This window comes from Mustelus asterias, chromosome 7 (assembly GCF_964213995.1).
Source record: "Mustelus asterias chromosome 7, sMusAst1.hap1.1, whole genome shotgun sequence".
NCBI lineage: Eukaryota > Metazoa > Chordata > Chondrichthyes > Carcharhiniformes > Triakidae > Mustelus > Mustelus asterias.
This window is the reverse complement of record NC_135807.1, coordinates 24,771,611-24,788,629: the sequence shown is the minus strand read 5'-3', so window position 1 is coordinate 24,788,629 and position 17,019 is coordinate 24,771,611. Positions and strand designations below refer to the sequence as shown.

General features: G+C 44.2%; 1 protein-coding gene across 1 annotated transcript in view; it reads right to left on the bottom strand.

Moving 5' to 3' along the window:
• Nucleotides 1–17,019, bottom strand: part of adgrb1a (adhesion G protein-coupled receptor B1a) — a 650,625-nt gene that overhangs the window by 315,310 nt on the left and 318,296 nt on the right. The window contains exons 18-19 of the mRNA XM_078216994.1: nucleotides 13,119–13,262; nucleotides 1,096–1,171 (exon numbers count right to left, since the gene is read on the bottom strand). Coding sequence (XP_078073120.1) covers nucleotides 1,096–1,171; nucleotides 13,119–13,262 — 220 coding nt within the window. The remainder of the gene's footprint in view (nucleotides 1–1,095; nucleotides 1,172–13,118; nucleotides 13,263–17,019) is intronic.

Below are 17,019 nucleotides of genomic sequence, written 5' to 3'. Positions count from 1 at the left end.
GTACGCCATACGCCTTCTTGACCGCATCCTCCACCTGCGAGGCCGATTTAAGAGTCCTATGGACCCGGACCCCAAGGTCCTTCTGATCCTCTACACTGCTAAGAATGGTACCCTTCATTTTATACTGCTGCTCCATCCCATTGGATCTGCCAAAATGGATCACTACACACTTATCCGGGTTGAAGTCCATCTGCCACTTCTCCGCCCAGTCTTGCATTCTATCTATGTCTCGCTGCAACTTCTGACATCCCTCCAAACTATCCACAACACCACCTACCTTGGTGTCGTCAGCAAACTTACCAACCCATCCCTCCACTTCCTCATCCAGGTCGGATGTACATTTTAACATACTCAGCAGGAGTTTCCTCTAGGCTTACTGATTGGATGCCATAACTCCTGTAGAAACCTAGATCAAACTGCGTACAGAGAATTTATGTCAAAGTAATGGCAATCAACTGGGAGTAAATACCCTGATGAAATTCCCAGTGTCTGCTGCCCTTTGTGAATCTTCTGAGGTAATTATTGCTATAATTTAGCGAGTGTATTTTGGGTATCATATTTGCACACTAAATTATATAAAGATTCTTTTAGTAGACTTTCCACTATTATTTCCTTTCAGATAGAGATGAAGCGCAAAGGTGAAATCATAGAAAATAAGATGTCCTGCCAGGAAATATTGATAATTGCAAAAGCAAGTAACATTAATCCACGATAGTCAACATTTGCAGTCTAAGAGGATTTCCTTGAAGGGAATGTAACCCAAAAATGTACAGAATGTGCAAATTGTTGAATTCCACAGAAAAAGCCTTTAATATGAAAATTACTCATCATCATTCCAAGAGAAACAGAGGGTAAATAAGAGCCAAATACTTAACATCCACTTAGCTTGGTGTTATTTTTGCTTTACAATGCTACTGTGAAGTGCCTTAGGGCATTTTATTAGGTTAAAGGCATCATGTAAATATTAGTTGCTGTCGTCAGCCTCAAGAGTTTTCACCTCTGACATTGGAATATTTTGCTTCCTTGGGTGCTACTGAAGAAGTTAGTCATTTTATCTATTTAAAATAAGCTCAGTGTAAGCTGAATCAGATTTACCTTTGAAGGTCCAGAAATGCCCCCAGGTTTCTATAGAGGATAGTTCCTATTACGTAAACTGAAGAATCGTCCGGCTCTGCAAATACAAGTACAGATAGATCACTTATGTAGAATTGTTGGAAAGCGTGCACAAGTTCTCAACAAAGACCTTAAGAAGCACTCATAAAGTGATTAAACACATCCTCCAAAAAAGAATTGAAGGCTTATTGCAATCATGGAAGAATATATTCTCTGGGTGATCTATAAAGCAAATTGCAAATATATTGCTACAACACCTCTTCTTCATCTTTGACCTTCAACCTGTCACCTCGTTAGAACTCCTTGATTCATCTTGACTTTTCAGTTTTAGTTGATTTATTAGTGTCACAACTAGGCTTACATTAATACTGCAATGAAGTTACTGTGAAAATTCCCTAGTCACCCAACTCTGGTACCTGTTTGGGTACACTGAGAGATAATTTAGCATAGCCAATGCACATAACCAGCACGTCTTTCGGACTGAGGGAGAAAAGCGGAGGAAACCCATGCAGACACAGGGAGAACACGCAGACTCTGCACAGACAGTGACCCAAGCTGGGAATCGAACCCAGGTCCCTGGCTCTGTGAAACAACAATGCTAACCACTGTGCTACCCCAATGTTTGGAATATTGAATGAAGCTTGGAGACTGTTCATTCATTCCACTCCTCTTTCCCCCTCCTCCACCATACCAGCAACCCCCTTGCATTTGTCTATTGATAGATTTGGTATAAGCAAAATGACTTACTAATTGCAAAATGTTTGACTGGAATTAAATGCTTGGATTGGGAGATATGTAACCACTTATGTCTCCTTCCATACTCCAATTTTTCTTCATCACTTCCAGGTATCATTTGTATTTGCATTTTTATTCGGGAACTTAATAGCCCTCAGTGGATGGTAATAGAATTAAAGAATAACAATTAATTTGTAATTAAAGGTTTTAGCTCACAGATGGTTAGTTGAAGATGTAAACCTTGGCTTATCTCTGAGTGAGCAGATTATAAATTCAAATCCTGTACTAGAAACTCAAAGACATCGATACATTGACACTTCAGTGCAATGTTAGTTGAGTGCTGCACTGTCAGAGGTGGTATCTTTTGGATATGATATTAAAACAAGTTCTCGATGCTCTTCAAGTGTTAGATCCTATGAACTGATTAAAAAAGAAAATCAGGTGAGTCCTCTTGGTCTCCTGGCCAATATGTGTCCCATTTCCAACCAAAATAAAACAGATTTTCTGGCCATGATCACCTTGCTGTTTGTGAGATCTTGCTCTGCACAACTTGGCTGCTACGTTTCCTATATGAGGCTTCAAAAATATTTCATTAGCAATAAAGCAATCCTGATGTGAAAGGCATGATATAAATGTAGATTATTCCTTTAATTTTAGACCCAATGTTGTAGGAAACACGAATATCCCTCAGAGTTCTTGAACCGCATCAGAGGTGGGTTTTGAGTCAGGTAGGTTGGAAAATTGGCATTAGAGAGTGGTGCGGCGGTTTGGTGAAACACTCTCATTTCGAGGTTGTTTTGGTAGAGGCGGATTCGGGGCAGTGACAGCTCCAGCCTATGTTTGGCAGTTAGTCGATTAAGATATTAAGAAGAAATATTAAGGAAAATTCCCCGAGGCTGCGTGGAATGCATGGAGGTGGCCACATCACAACAGACAGTATTCTAGCATCATATTAAGCCACCACCTCCGCAGCCAACATACTAAGGTGACCATAGGCTGCTCTCTAGAAGGTTCCCCCTTCACAGTGATGGTCACGTGACAGTGGACATTCTGTGCTTTTATTACTTTGAAAAATTCGTCAAAGAGCTCATCCATCTCGAGGCACCCTGCCTTTCACCGACTTACTTTGGCAGCTCCCACCTCGGATGGTGGGGCTGTTGATGGGTGAGTGTTGGAGGGCGTCCTATTAGCTTTCTAGCCTCAGGAGACCATCATTCTTCCTTTATTAGAAGGGGCTTCCAGAGTTGGCCACTAAAAGTTGCCCTCTGGTCTTGATGCCGGCATGTTGGGTGCCAGCCCGTATTTCCTCTCAATAGCAGGATCAGGATAAGTGAAAATGCCCTTGTGCCTTCATAGCCTGAACATCACTCAAGGTGCTGTGTGATTATAACACTTCTCAGTGTTTGCGTATCATCCTGTGACATGTTCTATTACTTATATTCTATTGCTTTGTTGATTGCCTCTCTGCGGTGTTTATAGTCAATAACTTAAATTATTAGGACAAGGGAAATTAGTGAACGGTAGCACAGTGGGTTAGCACTGCTGCCTCACAGTACTAGGGGCCCGGATTCGATTCCCAGCTTGGGTGACTGTTTGTGTGGAGTCTGCACATTCTCCCCGTGTCTGCGTGGGTTTCCTCTGGGTGCTCCGGGTTTCCTCCTTCAGTCTGAAAGACATGCTGGTTAGGTGCATTGGCCATGCTAAATTCTCCCTCAGTGTATCCAAACAGGCGCCGGAGTGTGGCGACTAGGGGATTTTCACAGTAACTTCATTGCAGTGTTAATGTAATCCTACTTGTGAATAATAAATAAACTTTAAAATTTTAAACTTTTCAAATCTAACCCAGACTGATGGGATGAGAGTTTATTCACTCTAATGGCTGTAAGGAGTAAATAATAAACGTGTTTTGGAGCTGGTTTCCATATAATATCTGCGGAAATACAAAATACTTTGGCATAATCTGGCCTTAAGATCGACAATCCCACAAAAATTGACATTTTAATGCAGGGAAGACCACTTTGTAAGGCGAAGGAGAGGGAGGTTTGCGATCTAGCTGGTCAGACCATGATGCCATTCCAGCGTAACCCATTGTGTGGAAACGTCATAGAGTCATAGAGATTTACAGCACAGAAAGTGGCCCTTCAGCCCATAGAGCCTGCACTGGCCATCAAGCACTTATCTATTCTAATCCCATTTTCCAGCTCTTGGTCCAAAGCCTTGAAATGGGATGGCTTCTGGCCAGGTGCCTGCTTTTACAGCCCGCCCAAATTTACATTGGACTCACTTCAATGGAGAGGTGGGTGCAAAAAATAAGCATCAGACCTAATTCTCTCCTCTTCCCACCCGGTGGTGCCGTTTAAAATCAGAGTGGGGGGGCGCCTGAATTTGCATTCCCTTGCTCTGACTTCCCTCAAGCGTAAGCACAAAAAACATCAAGCTCCCTCAACAAGTAATTTAAATAAAAAATGACAAAAGAAATGCAATTTGTCATAGCAACATCATTGCAAAGGGACCTGGACAGAAACTAAATGATTGAAGTTCTCGGTCGATGTGTAGATTTTAAATGTCTTTTCACAAAAGGACCGTGTTGGTTGTCATTGGAAAATATTTGACATATCTCTCAAATTTCGGCTTCAGGAACATTCCATTCAGGACAGTATCAGACAAAGAGTCTTCAAAGTCAATTTGATAAAAGAAACCAATACATCTGTGGAAAGCTTTTGTCCCCAAATCTCAAGATGTGAAAGGCAGCCTGAACTCTATAGCAAGAAATTTGATAAGCCTGTATGTCACTGCACAGGGTCCCTTTACTGTAGGTAATGGGGTTAAAAGAAGCAAGAAGATTTTACTAAAAGATGGCAGCTTCAAATCATAGACAGCTTTTGACAAACGGAATTTAACAATACATGACCAACAAAAGAAATGCTGGAAGACATGGCATTTTATTTTCTGGCGTTTCCATGCATTTTAATTAAAACTAGCACAAAAATTCTCTCCTTGTGCACAGAATGCTTCTGCTGTGGACAGTTTCATGTGGACAGGGTGGATAGTCAGAGGCTTTTTCCCCAGGGTGGAAGGATCGACTGCAAGAGGGCACAGGTTTAAGGTGAGGGGGATAAGTTTAGAGGAGAAATACAGGGATTGTTTTTCACACAGAGGGTGTTGGGTTCCTGGAACGCTCTGCCAGCAGAGGTGGTGGAAGCAGGCACATGAGTAACATTCAAGATGGATTTTGATAGACACATGACCAGGAGGCAAACAGAGGGATAGAAGCTGCATATCGACACAGGCTTGGTGGGCTGAAGGACCTGTTCCTGTGCTGTATTGTTCTTTGTTCTTTTTGTTCTACTAAGTTGCTGTATCATAAGATTTTTGGAAGTATACGGATTAACATTTCAGATATACATCTTTCATCAATATTCTTGCTTCAGCGAGTTAAAATACAGAAATATATTGCTGTTCCTTTACTGTCACTTGGTCAAAATCCAACAACACCTGCCCTGACACTAAGGTATACCTACACCACAAAGACAATAGTGGTTCAAGAAGACAGTTCAACAACGGCTCCTCAATAGAAATGAGTGACGGGCAATAAATGTTGGTGACTCCCTCATCCCATGAACAAAGGAAAAAAAATGTCAACGTTTACACAATTGTCAGACCAAAACTTCTCTAAACTGGTTGTTTTTTTCCCCAGATTCAGCTATTGTAGATATGTTACGTGAGTAAAGAATTAGACTTCTTTCTAGTGTTCTTCCAAAGCGGAGGCCAGGGACCTATATGTTGCTCATGCCTTCAAAGACCTATAGCAGAGTACACTCAGGGTGAAATTAAGCACTGTCGACCACAAAAGGTGTTCTTGAGACTTGTCTTTTGTGAAAAAAAAAATCAGGAAATTCATCCCATCCTAACCGTGAATCTTAAACAGAATTGAAAAGCTCCAGCTAGTCATCTCGGCTTTAGATTCTACCGAGCAGTCCATTCCATTGGGAAACACCAGTGATTGATCAATGCATTACATGGAGAAGCACCATGAAATTGTATTACACTGTTGGCAGTAGTGTTCCTTTTGGGGATAGTATTTGTATTCATCTGTTGTTTTCTGTCACTCTGTAGTGTCAACCTGTGTCCTATAGAAGGTTGCAAGTTCAGTACAGGGGATCCACAAGGGACAAATCATATCAACATTAAAGGTCTTAAAAAGCAGAATTGTATTTTGTGACAGGCTTATTTACTGCCAGGGCGTGTGCGCAGAGACTTCAGCCTAGGGAATCTCAGCAGTGTACACAGAAATTTCTGTGTTGAAGTTGCTGACCTTGTCGATGGAGGGCAACATGGTCAGCTTAAATTGTTCATCTATGGGAACAGCTGAGTATTTTGGAGTGTCCCCTTGATCAGGTCCAGAAATTAAGGAGTAATTATGCTATTGATCAAATTATTGATCTGTGGAAAGAGCTGATTTGCAGAGCCAAAGAATTTATTTGATGCTAATTTTTTTTCCAATCATTTTGAAAAGAAATTGAGATGGTATGGAAGTGCACAGCCCACTTAACTGGTTCCTTCCATGTTTGTATATGTTGTGCTGCATAATTATAAGGCGTGGACTGGAAGGGCCAGTGCCTTTCCTGTCTTGTCAGTTTTCATTCACTGATAGGAAGAATCAACCACCATGAGCTGCATTCAAATGTTTCATCTCCTGAGGTTTTTCCAGTGTTTTTTTGCCATATCTTTCCAATAACTCCAGGATATCAAATTTATTTTAATACCAAAATTCATCGTTGGCCTTAATTATCATGAGTGGAGACCAAAGATTGGTACAGGGATCGTGATGATTGCTTCTTGACTTGGATGAGGGAAGTGAGTGCACTGTTGCCAAGTTTGCCAATGACACAAAGATGGGTGGAAAGACAAGTGGTGAAGATGACACAAAGGGCAGGATTTTCCAGCTGCACTCATCCCAAGACCAGAAAGTTCCGTCCGTCATCAATGGACCTTTGCATGGTCCTGTTCCACCGGCTATGGTTCCCATGGAGAGCGGGATGATAAAATTCCGCCCAAAGAGTGTACAGAGGGATATAGACAGGTTAAGTGAATGGGGGTAAAAAAACAAGCAAATGGAATATAATGTAGAAAGATGTGAAGTTATGCACTTTGGTAGGAAGAATAAGTAACTGAATATTCTTTAAATGGAGAAAGGCTGCAGAAAGCTACAGCAAAGAGGGATTTGGGGTTCCTCGTGCATTAGTCACAAAAAGCTAACATGCAAGTTCAGCAGATAATTGGGAAGGTATATGGAATACTGGCCTTTATTTTAAAGGGAATGGAGCATAAGATAGGGAAGTCTTGCTAAAACTATACAAGACACTAGTTAGACCACACCTGGAATACTGTGAACAGTTTTAGCCCCCTTATCTAAGGAAATAGATATTTCCTTAGAGAAGGTTCACCCAGTTCTCCTGGGTATAGAGAGATTTTCTTTTGAGGAGAGATTGAGTAGGTTGAACCTGTATTCATTGGAGTTTAGAAGACTGATAGGAGACCTGATTGAGGTTTACAAGCCTCGTCTGTCTGAGGCTCGTAAGATCCTGCCTGAGGCCAACTGAGGCCATTCTGCGAGCCTCACCCGATTCTGGGGTGGGCCAGGTGGTAAAGTTCCAGCAATAGGATTCTTAGGGGGCGTGACAGGGTAGATGCTGAGAGGTTGTATCCCCTTGTGGGAGAGTCTAGCACCAGAGGGCATAATCTCAGAGTGAGGGGTTGCCCATTTAAAACTGAGATGAGGAGGAATGTCTTCTCTTAGAGGGTAGTGAATCCAATGCAATTCTTTACCGTAGAGGGCTGTAGAAGCTGGGTTGTTAAGTATGTTCAAGTCTGAGATAGACAGATTTTTAATCAGTAAAGGAATCAAGGGTTATGGGGATAAGGCGGGAAAGTGGATTTGAGGATTCTTACATCAAGTCTGACATGGCCTCATTGAATGGTGGAGCAGACTCGATGGGACAAAGTGGTCTATTTTTGCTCCTACATCTAAGGATCTTATGGCTTTAAGAAGCTCAGTGACCTCATATGAATGGTCAATATCAGTGAATGCACGTTCGAATACCATATCCTAATAGCTGCACCATTAGCCTTAAGCACAGTGCTCAATGCTCCACAACCCAATTCATTCGCGTACACTCTCCATCAATCATAGCTAAAATTTATAGTTTCAATTCTCCTCACACACTTAGCTGTTGCATATCTCATACCCACATTTCACATGTTTCACAGCTAGGGAACCATGACACCCACATCATCCAAACACCCAGCTCATTGGCAGACTGCTCTCTCATGCAGAACAAGTTAGCGTACAACCAGAGGCAAAAGGAACGAAGTACCATTGCATGTCTTTATCCCAATGGGAGAGACATAGAATCATAAAATCATACAATGCAGAATAGGCCCTTCAGCCCATTGAGTCTGAACTGACACATTAGAAACACCTGAACTCCCACCTAATCCCATCTACCAGCACTTGGCCCATCGCCTTGAATGTTATGATGTGCCAAGTATTCATCCAGGTACTTTTTAAAGGATATGAGACAACCCACCTCTACCACCCTCCCAGGCAGCACCATCACCACCTGGGTAAAAATGTTCTTTCTCACATCCCCCCTAAACCTCCTACCCCTCACCTTGAACTTACAGGGACCAGCTGCTCTCTATCCACTCTATTCATGTCCCCCATAATCTTGTACACCTCAATCAGGTCGCTCCTCAGTCTTCTCTGCTTCAACGGAAACAACCCAGCAACACATTTCATCATCAGCTCAACTATCAATGATGGGATCCTCAAATCTAATCCTCTTTCTCAGCTTTCTCTTTCCCTTATAGTCTTTTCTGATTTACAGTCTGCAGATGATGTAAGCATGCACCACTTGATTTTCACACCTAACCTCAAAGAACAAAGAACAAAGAACAGTACAGCACAGGAAACAGGCCCTTCGGCCCTCCAAGCCTGTGCCGCTCCTTGGTCCAACTAGACCAATCGTTTGTATCCCTCCATTCCCAGGCTGCTCATGTGACTATCCAGGTAAGTCTTAAACGATGTCAGCGTGCCTGCCTCCACCACCCTACTTGGCAGCGCATTCCAGGCCCCCACCACCCTCTGTGTAAAAAACGTCCCTCTGATGTCTGAGTTATACTTCGCCCCTCTCAGCTTGAGCCCGTGACCCCTCGTGATCGTCACCTCCGACCTGGGAAAAAGCTTCCCACTGTTCACCCTATCTATACCCTTCATAATCTTGTATACCTCTATTAGATCTCCCCTCATTCTCCGTCTTTCCAAGGAGAACAACCCCAGTCTACCCAATCTCTCCTCATAGCTAAGACCCTCCATACCAGGCAACATCCTGGTAAACCTTCTCTGCACTCTCTCCAATGCCTCCACGTCCTTCTGGTAGTGCGGCGACCAGAACTGGACACAGTACTCCAAATGTGGCCTAACCAGCGTTCTATACAGCTGCATCATCAGACTCCAGCTTTTATACTCTATACCCCGTCCTATAAAGGCAAGCATACCATATGCCTTCTTCACCACCTTCTCCACCTGTGTTGCCACCTTCAAGGATTTGTGGACTTGCACACCGAGGTCCCTCTGTGTTTCTATACTCCTGATGACTCTGCCATTTATTGTATAACTCCTCCCTACATTATTTCTTCCAAAATGCATCACTTCGCATTTATCCGGATTAAACTCCATCTGCCACCTCTCCGTCTAATTTTCCAGCCTATCTATATCCTGCTGTATTGCCCGACAATGCTCTTCGCTATCCGCAATTCCAGCCATCTTCGTGTCATCCGCAAACTTGCTGATAACACCAGTTACACCTTCTTCCAAATCATTTATATATATCACAAATAGCAGAGGTCCCAGTACAGAGCCCTGCGGAACACCACTGGTCACAGACCTCCAGCCGGAAAAAGACCCTTCGACCACTACCCTCTGTCTCCTATGGCCAAGCCAGTTCTCCACCCATCTAGCCACTTCTCCTTGTATCCCATGAGCCTTATCCTTCTTAACCAACCTGCCATGTGGGACTTTGTCAAATGCCTTACTGAAATCCATATAGACGACATCCACGGCCCTTCCTTCATCGACCGTTTTTGTCACTTCCTCAAAAAACTCCACCAAATTTGTAAGGCACGACCTCCCTCTTACAAAACCATGCTGTCTGTCACTAATGAGATTGTTTCGTTCTAAATGCACATACATCCTGTCTCTAAGAATCCCCTCCAACAACTTCCCTACCACGGACGTCAAGCTCACCGGCCTATAATTTCCTGGGTTATCCCTGGTACCCTTCTTAAACAACGGGACCACATTCGCTATCCTCCAATCCTCAGGGACCTCACCCGTGTCCAAAGAAGCGACAAAGATTTCCGTCAGAGGCCCAGCAATTTCACCTCTCGTCTCCCCTCAAAACAACTCTACCTTTGTGCCCATCCAAAATTGCAACTTAGCAAGATGCAAGATGGTGATGGAAGAGTGGGAGATAGAAGAAGGGGAAGAAAGTAAAGAAGAAGAAACACTGTCACTCACTCCCATACTCAGAGGAGTTGATGGAACAGTGGCAAAGCTAAAAGTTAATTTATTAGTCACAAGTAGGCTTACATTAACACTGCAATGAAGTTACTGTGAAAATCCCCTCGTTGCCATACTCCAGTGCCTGTCCGGGTACACTGAGGGAGAATTTAGCATGACCCATGCACCTCAGCAGCACATCTTTTGGAGTGTGGGAGGAAACCAGAGCACTTGGAGGAGACCCAGGCAGACACGGGGAGAATGTGCAGATTCCACACAGACAGTAATCCAAGCGGGAATCAAACCAGGGTCCCTGGCACTGTGAGGCAGCAGTGCTGTTAGGCAGCACTGTGCCACCATGCTGCCCAGACACCAGATTAGTAATCCAGAGGCCCAGGCCAATGCTCTGGGGACATGTGTTCAAATCCCACCATGGCAGTTTGTGGAATTTAAAAGATAGCTAACAAATCTGGACCTAAAAAGCTAGTCTCAGTAATATTAACCATTGTCACTTGTAGTAAAAATCCATCTGGTTCACAATGTTCTTTGGGGAAGGAAATCTGCCATCCTTACCTGGTCTGGCCTAAACGTGACTATAGACCACATGCAATCTCGTTGATTCTTAACTGCCCTCTGAAATGGCCTAGTAAGCCAATCAGTTATCACAAAACCACTACAAAAAGGAAAGAAATTTAATGCGTCATCTCGGCATCGGCCTAGACACCCAAAATGATAACAGCAAACTCAGCCTTGTCGACCCTGCAAAGTCCTGCTTACAAATATCTGAGAGCTTGTGCCAACACTGGGAGATCCATCCCACAGTTTAGACAAGAAACAGTCTGACAAAGTTATACTCTCGGACACATAGCTCACAGACAATGCCCAGAAACCACCATCACCATCCCTGGGTATCCCTTGCTGCATCTGCTGGGCGGAGGGGACACGCCACAATATGGGCCTGGACAACATTCAGCGTTGGGCTAATAAGTGGTGAGCAACATTTATGCACACAAGTGCTAGGCAATAACCATCTGATCAAGATTTAGAGATGTGAAGTGGATTAAATGTTTCCTCAGTGGGTCTTTCACTTGTGTTTGATTGATAGCTTTACGAGATGGCAAGAGGGGCATTGATTTCCGAATAAAATGTTGATTGGTTGTTTTTTTTCTGCTCATGATCATTTCACAGACTTGTCTGTGCTTTGATATGGCTCATTTGTTTGAATCTAGTGTGTGCACACTGGATGGGTGTGCATGGAGGGCGCATGTGGAGCACTGAGCAGACATGGAGAGGATATATGGAATATAAGCGGACATGGAGGGAGCAGGGGGCGAGGAACATGGAACAAGGGGAATGGATAGCTGTGTGAATGTGATGTTGGGTGAGGACTAGAGAATCTAATAGTCATGAACACAACTGGCCTTCTAAGCTGCTAGCCTCATCATCTGCTCTCCTTCCCTTGCCACCTCAGGCCTGCCTTCGGCGCCACAGTGGTACAGTGGTTAGCACTGCTGGTGCACAGCTCCAGAGACGTGAGTTCGATTCCCAGCTTGGGTCACTGTCTGTGTGGAGTTTGCACGTTCTCTCCATGTTTGCGTGGGTTTCTTCCGGGTGCTCCGGTTTCCTCCCACAGTCTAAAGATGCATTGGCCATGCTAAATTGCCCCTTAGTATCCTGGGATGTGTAGGTGAGAGAGATTAGTGGGGTAAATATGTGGGGTTACGGGGACAGGGCCTAGGTGGGATTGTTGTCGGTGCAGAGTCAATGGGCTGAATGGCCTCCTTCTGCACTGTAGTGATTCTATTCTATGTGTCTCCAGTCCATTCCCATCTCCTACACACGATAGGGCTACTCCCAAATGGAAGAGGCTAATGGCATTGGCGAAATTCCCAACTACCTGATTCCTTGACAAAATTCTGACCCACAGAATACAAAAGCAAGGAAATTATAAAGAACATTTCAAACACATTGGTAAACCTCAACTGGAGTATTGTGTCCAAGTCTGAGCAACACACTTTCAGAAGGCATTAGAGAGAGTACAAAAATGTTTGATTTGAATGATTACAGGGATGAAGGACTTCAGATACTCAGTTACACTGGAGAAGTTGAAGCTGTTCCCCTTAGAGAAGGTTGTGAGATGTTGAAACTAATGAACAATTGGGACAGAAAAGCTAGTGGGAAACAGCTCCAAGAAGCGGGTTGGTCAAGATACAGTGAACACCACTTTAGGCTGAATGACAACAGAACCAAAGATGACACGAGAAAAAACTATTTTTTCATGCAATTAATGATTAGGATTTGGAATGCACTACCGTAAAGTATGAAGGGAACTGGTTCAATCATAGCTTTCTAAAGGGAATTGAATAGTAGGGTCTTATTGATATCGTTGGACCTTAATTGCCATTTTAAAAGGGCCTATTTACTCTAATTTAGAGAGTGGGTGTTTAGACAGCCAGCAATAAGCCCCTTTCAAAAGAAAGCCTGATGCATCACCAATGTTAATGAGGTTGAAAGGCTAATCAGGCCATCTCAAGGACATATCACCCCCACGGACCCCATGAGAAAGCAATGTGGCCAATACCATGGCAGATACATGAAATTTGAAGTAACTGCCTTTCAATCCGATTCGTCCAAGACATTATCAATGTATTCGGTGACTGGCTAAAAGCTCTAATAATAAAAGGTAATGTTGTCAATACTATCTTACCTGTTGATCCAGTTGAAAAGATGCTTTTGGAAACAGTAACTTTATCTTCAGAATTCCTTGCCCAGCCAACCATTCCTCTCCATCCTTTCATTGGGAAGTTGATGTCAGTGGCTCCATTGGCTGGTCGTTTATAAATACATATCACTGAAAAAGAAGCAAATATCAAGATTTTCATGAGATTGAACCATGGCGGAACTCGGGTAAAGCACGACAAGTACGTTGTCAGGGGTACTGTTAAATCCTGACCATTCACTATCAGACTGGTAAACTGAGCAAGACCAAGATCACACTCTTCCACAGAACACAATCTTGGCCCTGTCCCTCTGAACTTAGAAATCATAGAAACCCTACAGTGCAGAAAGAGGCCATTCGGCCCATCGAGTCTGCACCGACCACAATCCCACCCAGGCCCTACCCCCATATCCCTACATATTTTACCCGCTAATCCCTCTAATCTACACATCCCAGGACACTAAGGGGCAATTTTAGCATGGCCAATCAACCTAACCCGCACATCTTTGGACTGTGGGAGGAAACCGGAGCACCCGGAGGAAACCCACACAGACACGAGGAGAAAGTGCAAACTCCACACAGACAGTGACCCAAGCCGGGAATCGAACCCAGGTCCCTGGAGCTGTGAAGCAGCAGTGCTAACCACTGTGCTACCGTGCCGCCCTTACAACTTAATAATATAATTCTTCTCCACTCCACTCTGAATTTTCATTGTCTTGAAATCGTGGACTAAATTTTACCAAAAGGACGGCGGTCCGATTGAAAATCAGTCGCAAGTCCAAATGATTTGATGTGATTTATTATTGTCACATGCATTAGTAGACAGTGAAAAGTATTGTTTCCTGCGTGTAATACAGACAAAGCATACCGTACATAGGGAAGGAAAGGACAGAGTGGGGAACGTAGTGTTACAGTCATAGAGAAAGATCAACTTAATGCGAGGTAGGTCCATTCAAAAGTCTGATGGCAGCCAGGAAGAAGCTGTTCTTGAGTCGGTTGCTACGTGACCTCAGACTTTTGTATCGTTTTCCCCAATGGAAAAAGGTGGAAGAGAGAATGTCTGGGGTGCTTGGGGTCCTTAATTATGCTGGCTGCTTTTCTGAGGCAGTGGGAAATGTAGACAGAGTCATTGGATGGGCTCAATGTCAAATGGGATCAGTGTCAAATGGTGGCCAATTATCCAAAACCTCCTCCCATTGAGGATGCTGGCCCATGTCTCAGAGTGCCAGCTGCGTGGCAGCATCAGAATCAACAGATGTAGCTGCTGCTCAGGATGCTGGGAGAATGACAGCACACCTCCATGTTGAAGCATCCTCACAGATCCAATTATAAATATTATCAATGTGCCAGGACCAGGCAGGCAGGCCTCGATAATTGTTTAATTTGATTTGATTATTGTCTTATGTATTGGTATACAGTGAAAATTGTTTCTTCCACACTATTCAAAGCATACCGTACATAGAGAAGGAAAGGAGAACATGCAGACTGTAGTGTTACAGTCATAGTTAGGGTGTAGAGAAAGATAAACTTAATGCGAGGTTGGTCTGTTAGGACTGTAGGGGTGAAGCCTGTGGCAAAGGCATCAGAGTTGCGAGGGTGGATATTGTCACTGGGGTGGGGTAAGGTGGTGGTGGGGGTTGGAGGGGGGGGGGGGCTTGGAGGGGGGGGGGGTGGTGTAGGGGTGGGGGTGGCAGAGGGTGAACACCCCCACTTCTGAAATTATGACGGAAGGAAGATCATTGATGAAGGTCCGCCATTGATGAAGAAACTGATCATGGTTAAGCCTCAGACACTAACTTGAGAAACGTCTGCAGGAATGTCCTGGGACTAAAATAATTGGAGCAACCATGAGCACCTTCTTTTATGGTAGGTATGTTTCCAAGCAGTGGAGAGCTTGCTGCCTGATTCTCATTGGCCACTTATGCTAGAGTTAATTGATGGCGTACTCAGTTGAATGCTGCCTTGACGTCAAGGGCAGTCACTTGGGAGTGCTCTGATGAGGTGGGGCAATTGGCTGAGTTGGATTTGTCCTGCTTATTCTGGATAGCACATATCTGGGCAAATTTGCATATTACCAGCTGCACTGGAACAGCTTGACTAAGGAGCACAGATCTTCAATCTTATTGCTGGAACATTGTCAGGAACCATTGCCTTTGCAATATTTAGTACCTTCAGCTGTTCCTTGACATTTTGTGGAGTGAACTGAATTGGCTGGAGACTGGCGTTTGTAATGCTGGAGAAGCCAAGATGGCTCATTCACTTGGCACACCTGGCTGGGAATGGTTACAAATGCTTCAGCCTTATCTTTTGCACTGATATGTTGAGCTTCCTCATCATTGAGGATGGGGAGATTTTTGGGAGCCTCCTCCTCCTGTTAGTTGAATAATTTTTCACCACTATTCGTGACTGGATGTGGCAGGTCTGCAGATCTTGGATCTGACCCTTTGGATGGGGGTTCACTTAGTTTTAGAACATAGAACATAGAACAGTACAGCACAGAACAGGCCCTTCGGCCCACGATGTTGTGCCGAGCTTTATCTGAAACCAAGATCAAGCTATCCCACTCCCTATCATCCTGGTGTGCTCCATGTGCCTATCCAATAACCACTTAAATGTTCCTAAAGTGTCTGACTCCACTATCACTGCAGGCAGTCCATTCCACACCCCAACTACTCTCTGCGTAAAGAACCTACCTCTGATATCCTTCCTATATCTCCCACCATGAACCCTATAGTTATGCCCCCTTGTAATAGCTCCATCCACCCAAGGAAATAGTCTTTGAACGTTCACTCTATCTAACCCCTTCATCATTTTATAAACCTCTATTAAGTCTCCCCTCAGCCTCCTCCGCTCCAGAGAGAACAGCCCTAGCTCCCTCAACCTTTCCTCATAAGACCTACCCTCCAAACTAGGCAGCATCCTGGTAAATCTCCTCTGCACTCTTTCCAGCGCTTCCACATCCTTCTTATAGTGGGGTGACCAGAACTGCACACAATATTCCAAACGTGGTCTCACCAAGGTCCTGTACAGTTGCAGCATAACCCCACGGCTCTTAAACTCCAACCCCCTGTTAATAAAAGCTAACACACTATAGGCCTTCTTCACAGCTCTATCCACTTGAGTGGCAACCTTTAGAGATCTGTGGATATGGACCCCAAGATCTCTCTGTTCCTCCACAGTCTTCAGAACCCTACCTTTGACCCTGTAATCCACATTTAAATTAGTCCTACCAAAATGAATCACCTCACATTTACATAAGAACATAAGAACATAAGAAATAGGAGCAGGAGTAGGCCATCTAGCCCCTCGAGCCTGCCCCGCCATTCAATAAGATCATGGCTGATCTGACGTGGATCAGTACCACTTACCCGCCTGATCCCCGTAACCCTTAATTCCCTTACCGCTCAGGAATCCATCCATCCGCGCTTTAAACATATTCAGCGAGGTAGCCTCCACCACCTCAGTGGGCAGAGAATTCCAGAGATTCACCACCCTCTGGGAGAAGAAGTTCCTCCTCAACTCTGTCTTAAACCGACCCCCCTTTATTTTGAGGCTGTGTCCTCTAGTTTTAACTTCCTTACTAAGTGGAAAGAATCTCTCCGCCTCCACCCTATCCAGCCCCCCCATTATCTTATAAGTCTCCATAAGATCCCCCCTCATCCTTCTAAACTCCAACGAGTACAAACCCAATCTCCTCAGCCTCTCCTCATAATCCAAACCCCTCATCTCCGGTATCAACCTGGTGAACCTTCTCTGCACTCCCTCCAATGCCAATATATCCTTCCTCATATAAGGGGACCAATACTGCACACAGTATTCCAGCTGCGGCCTCACCAATGCCCTGTACAGGTGCATCAAGACATCCCTGCTTTTATATTCTATCCCCCTC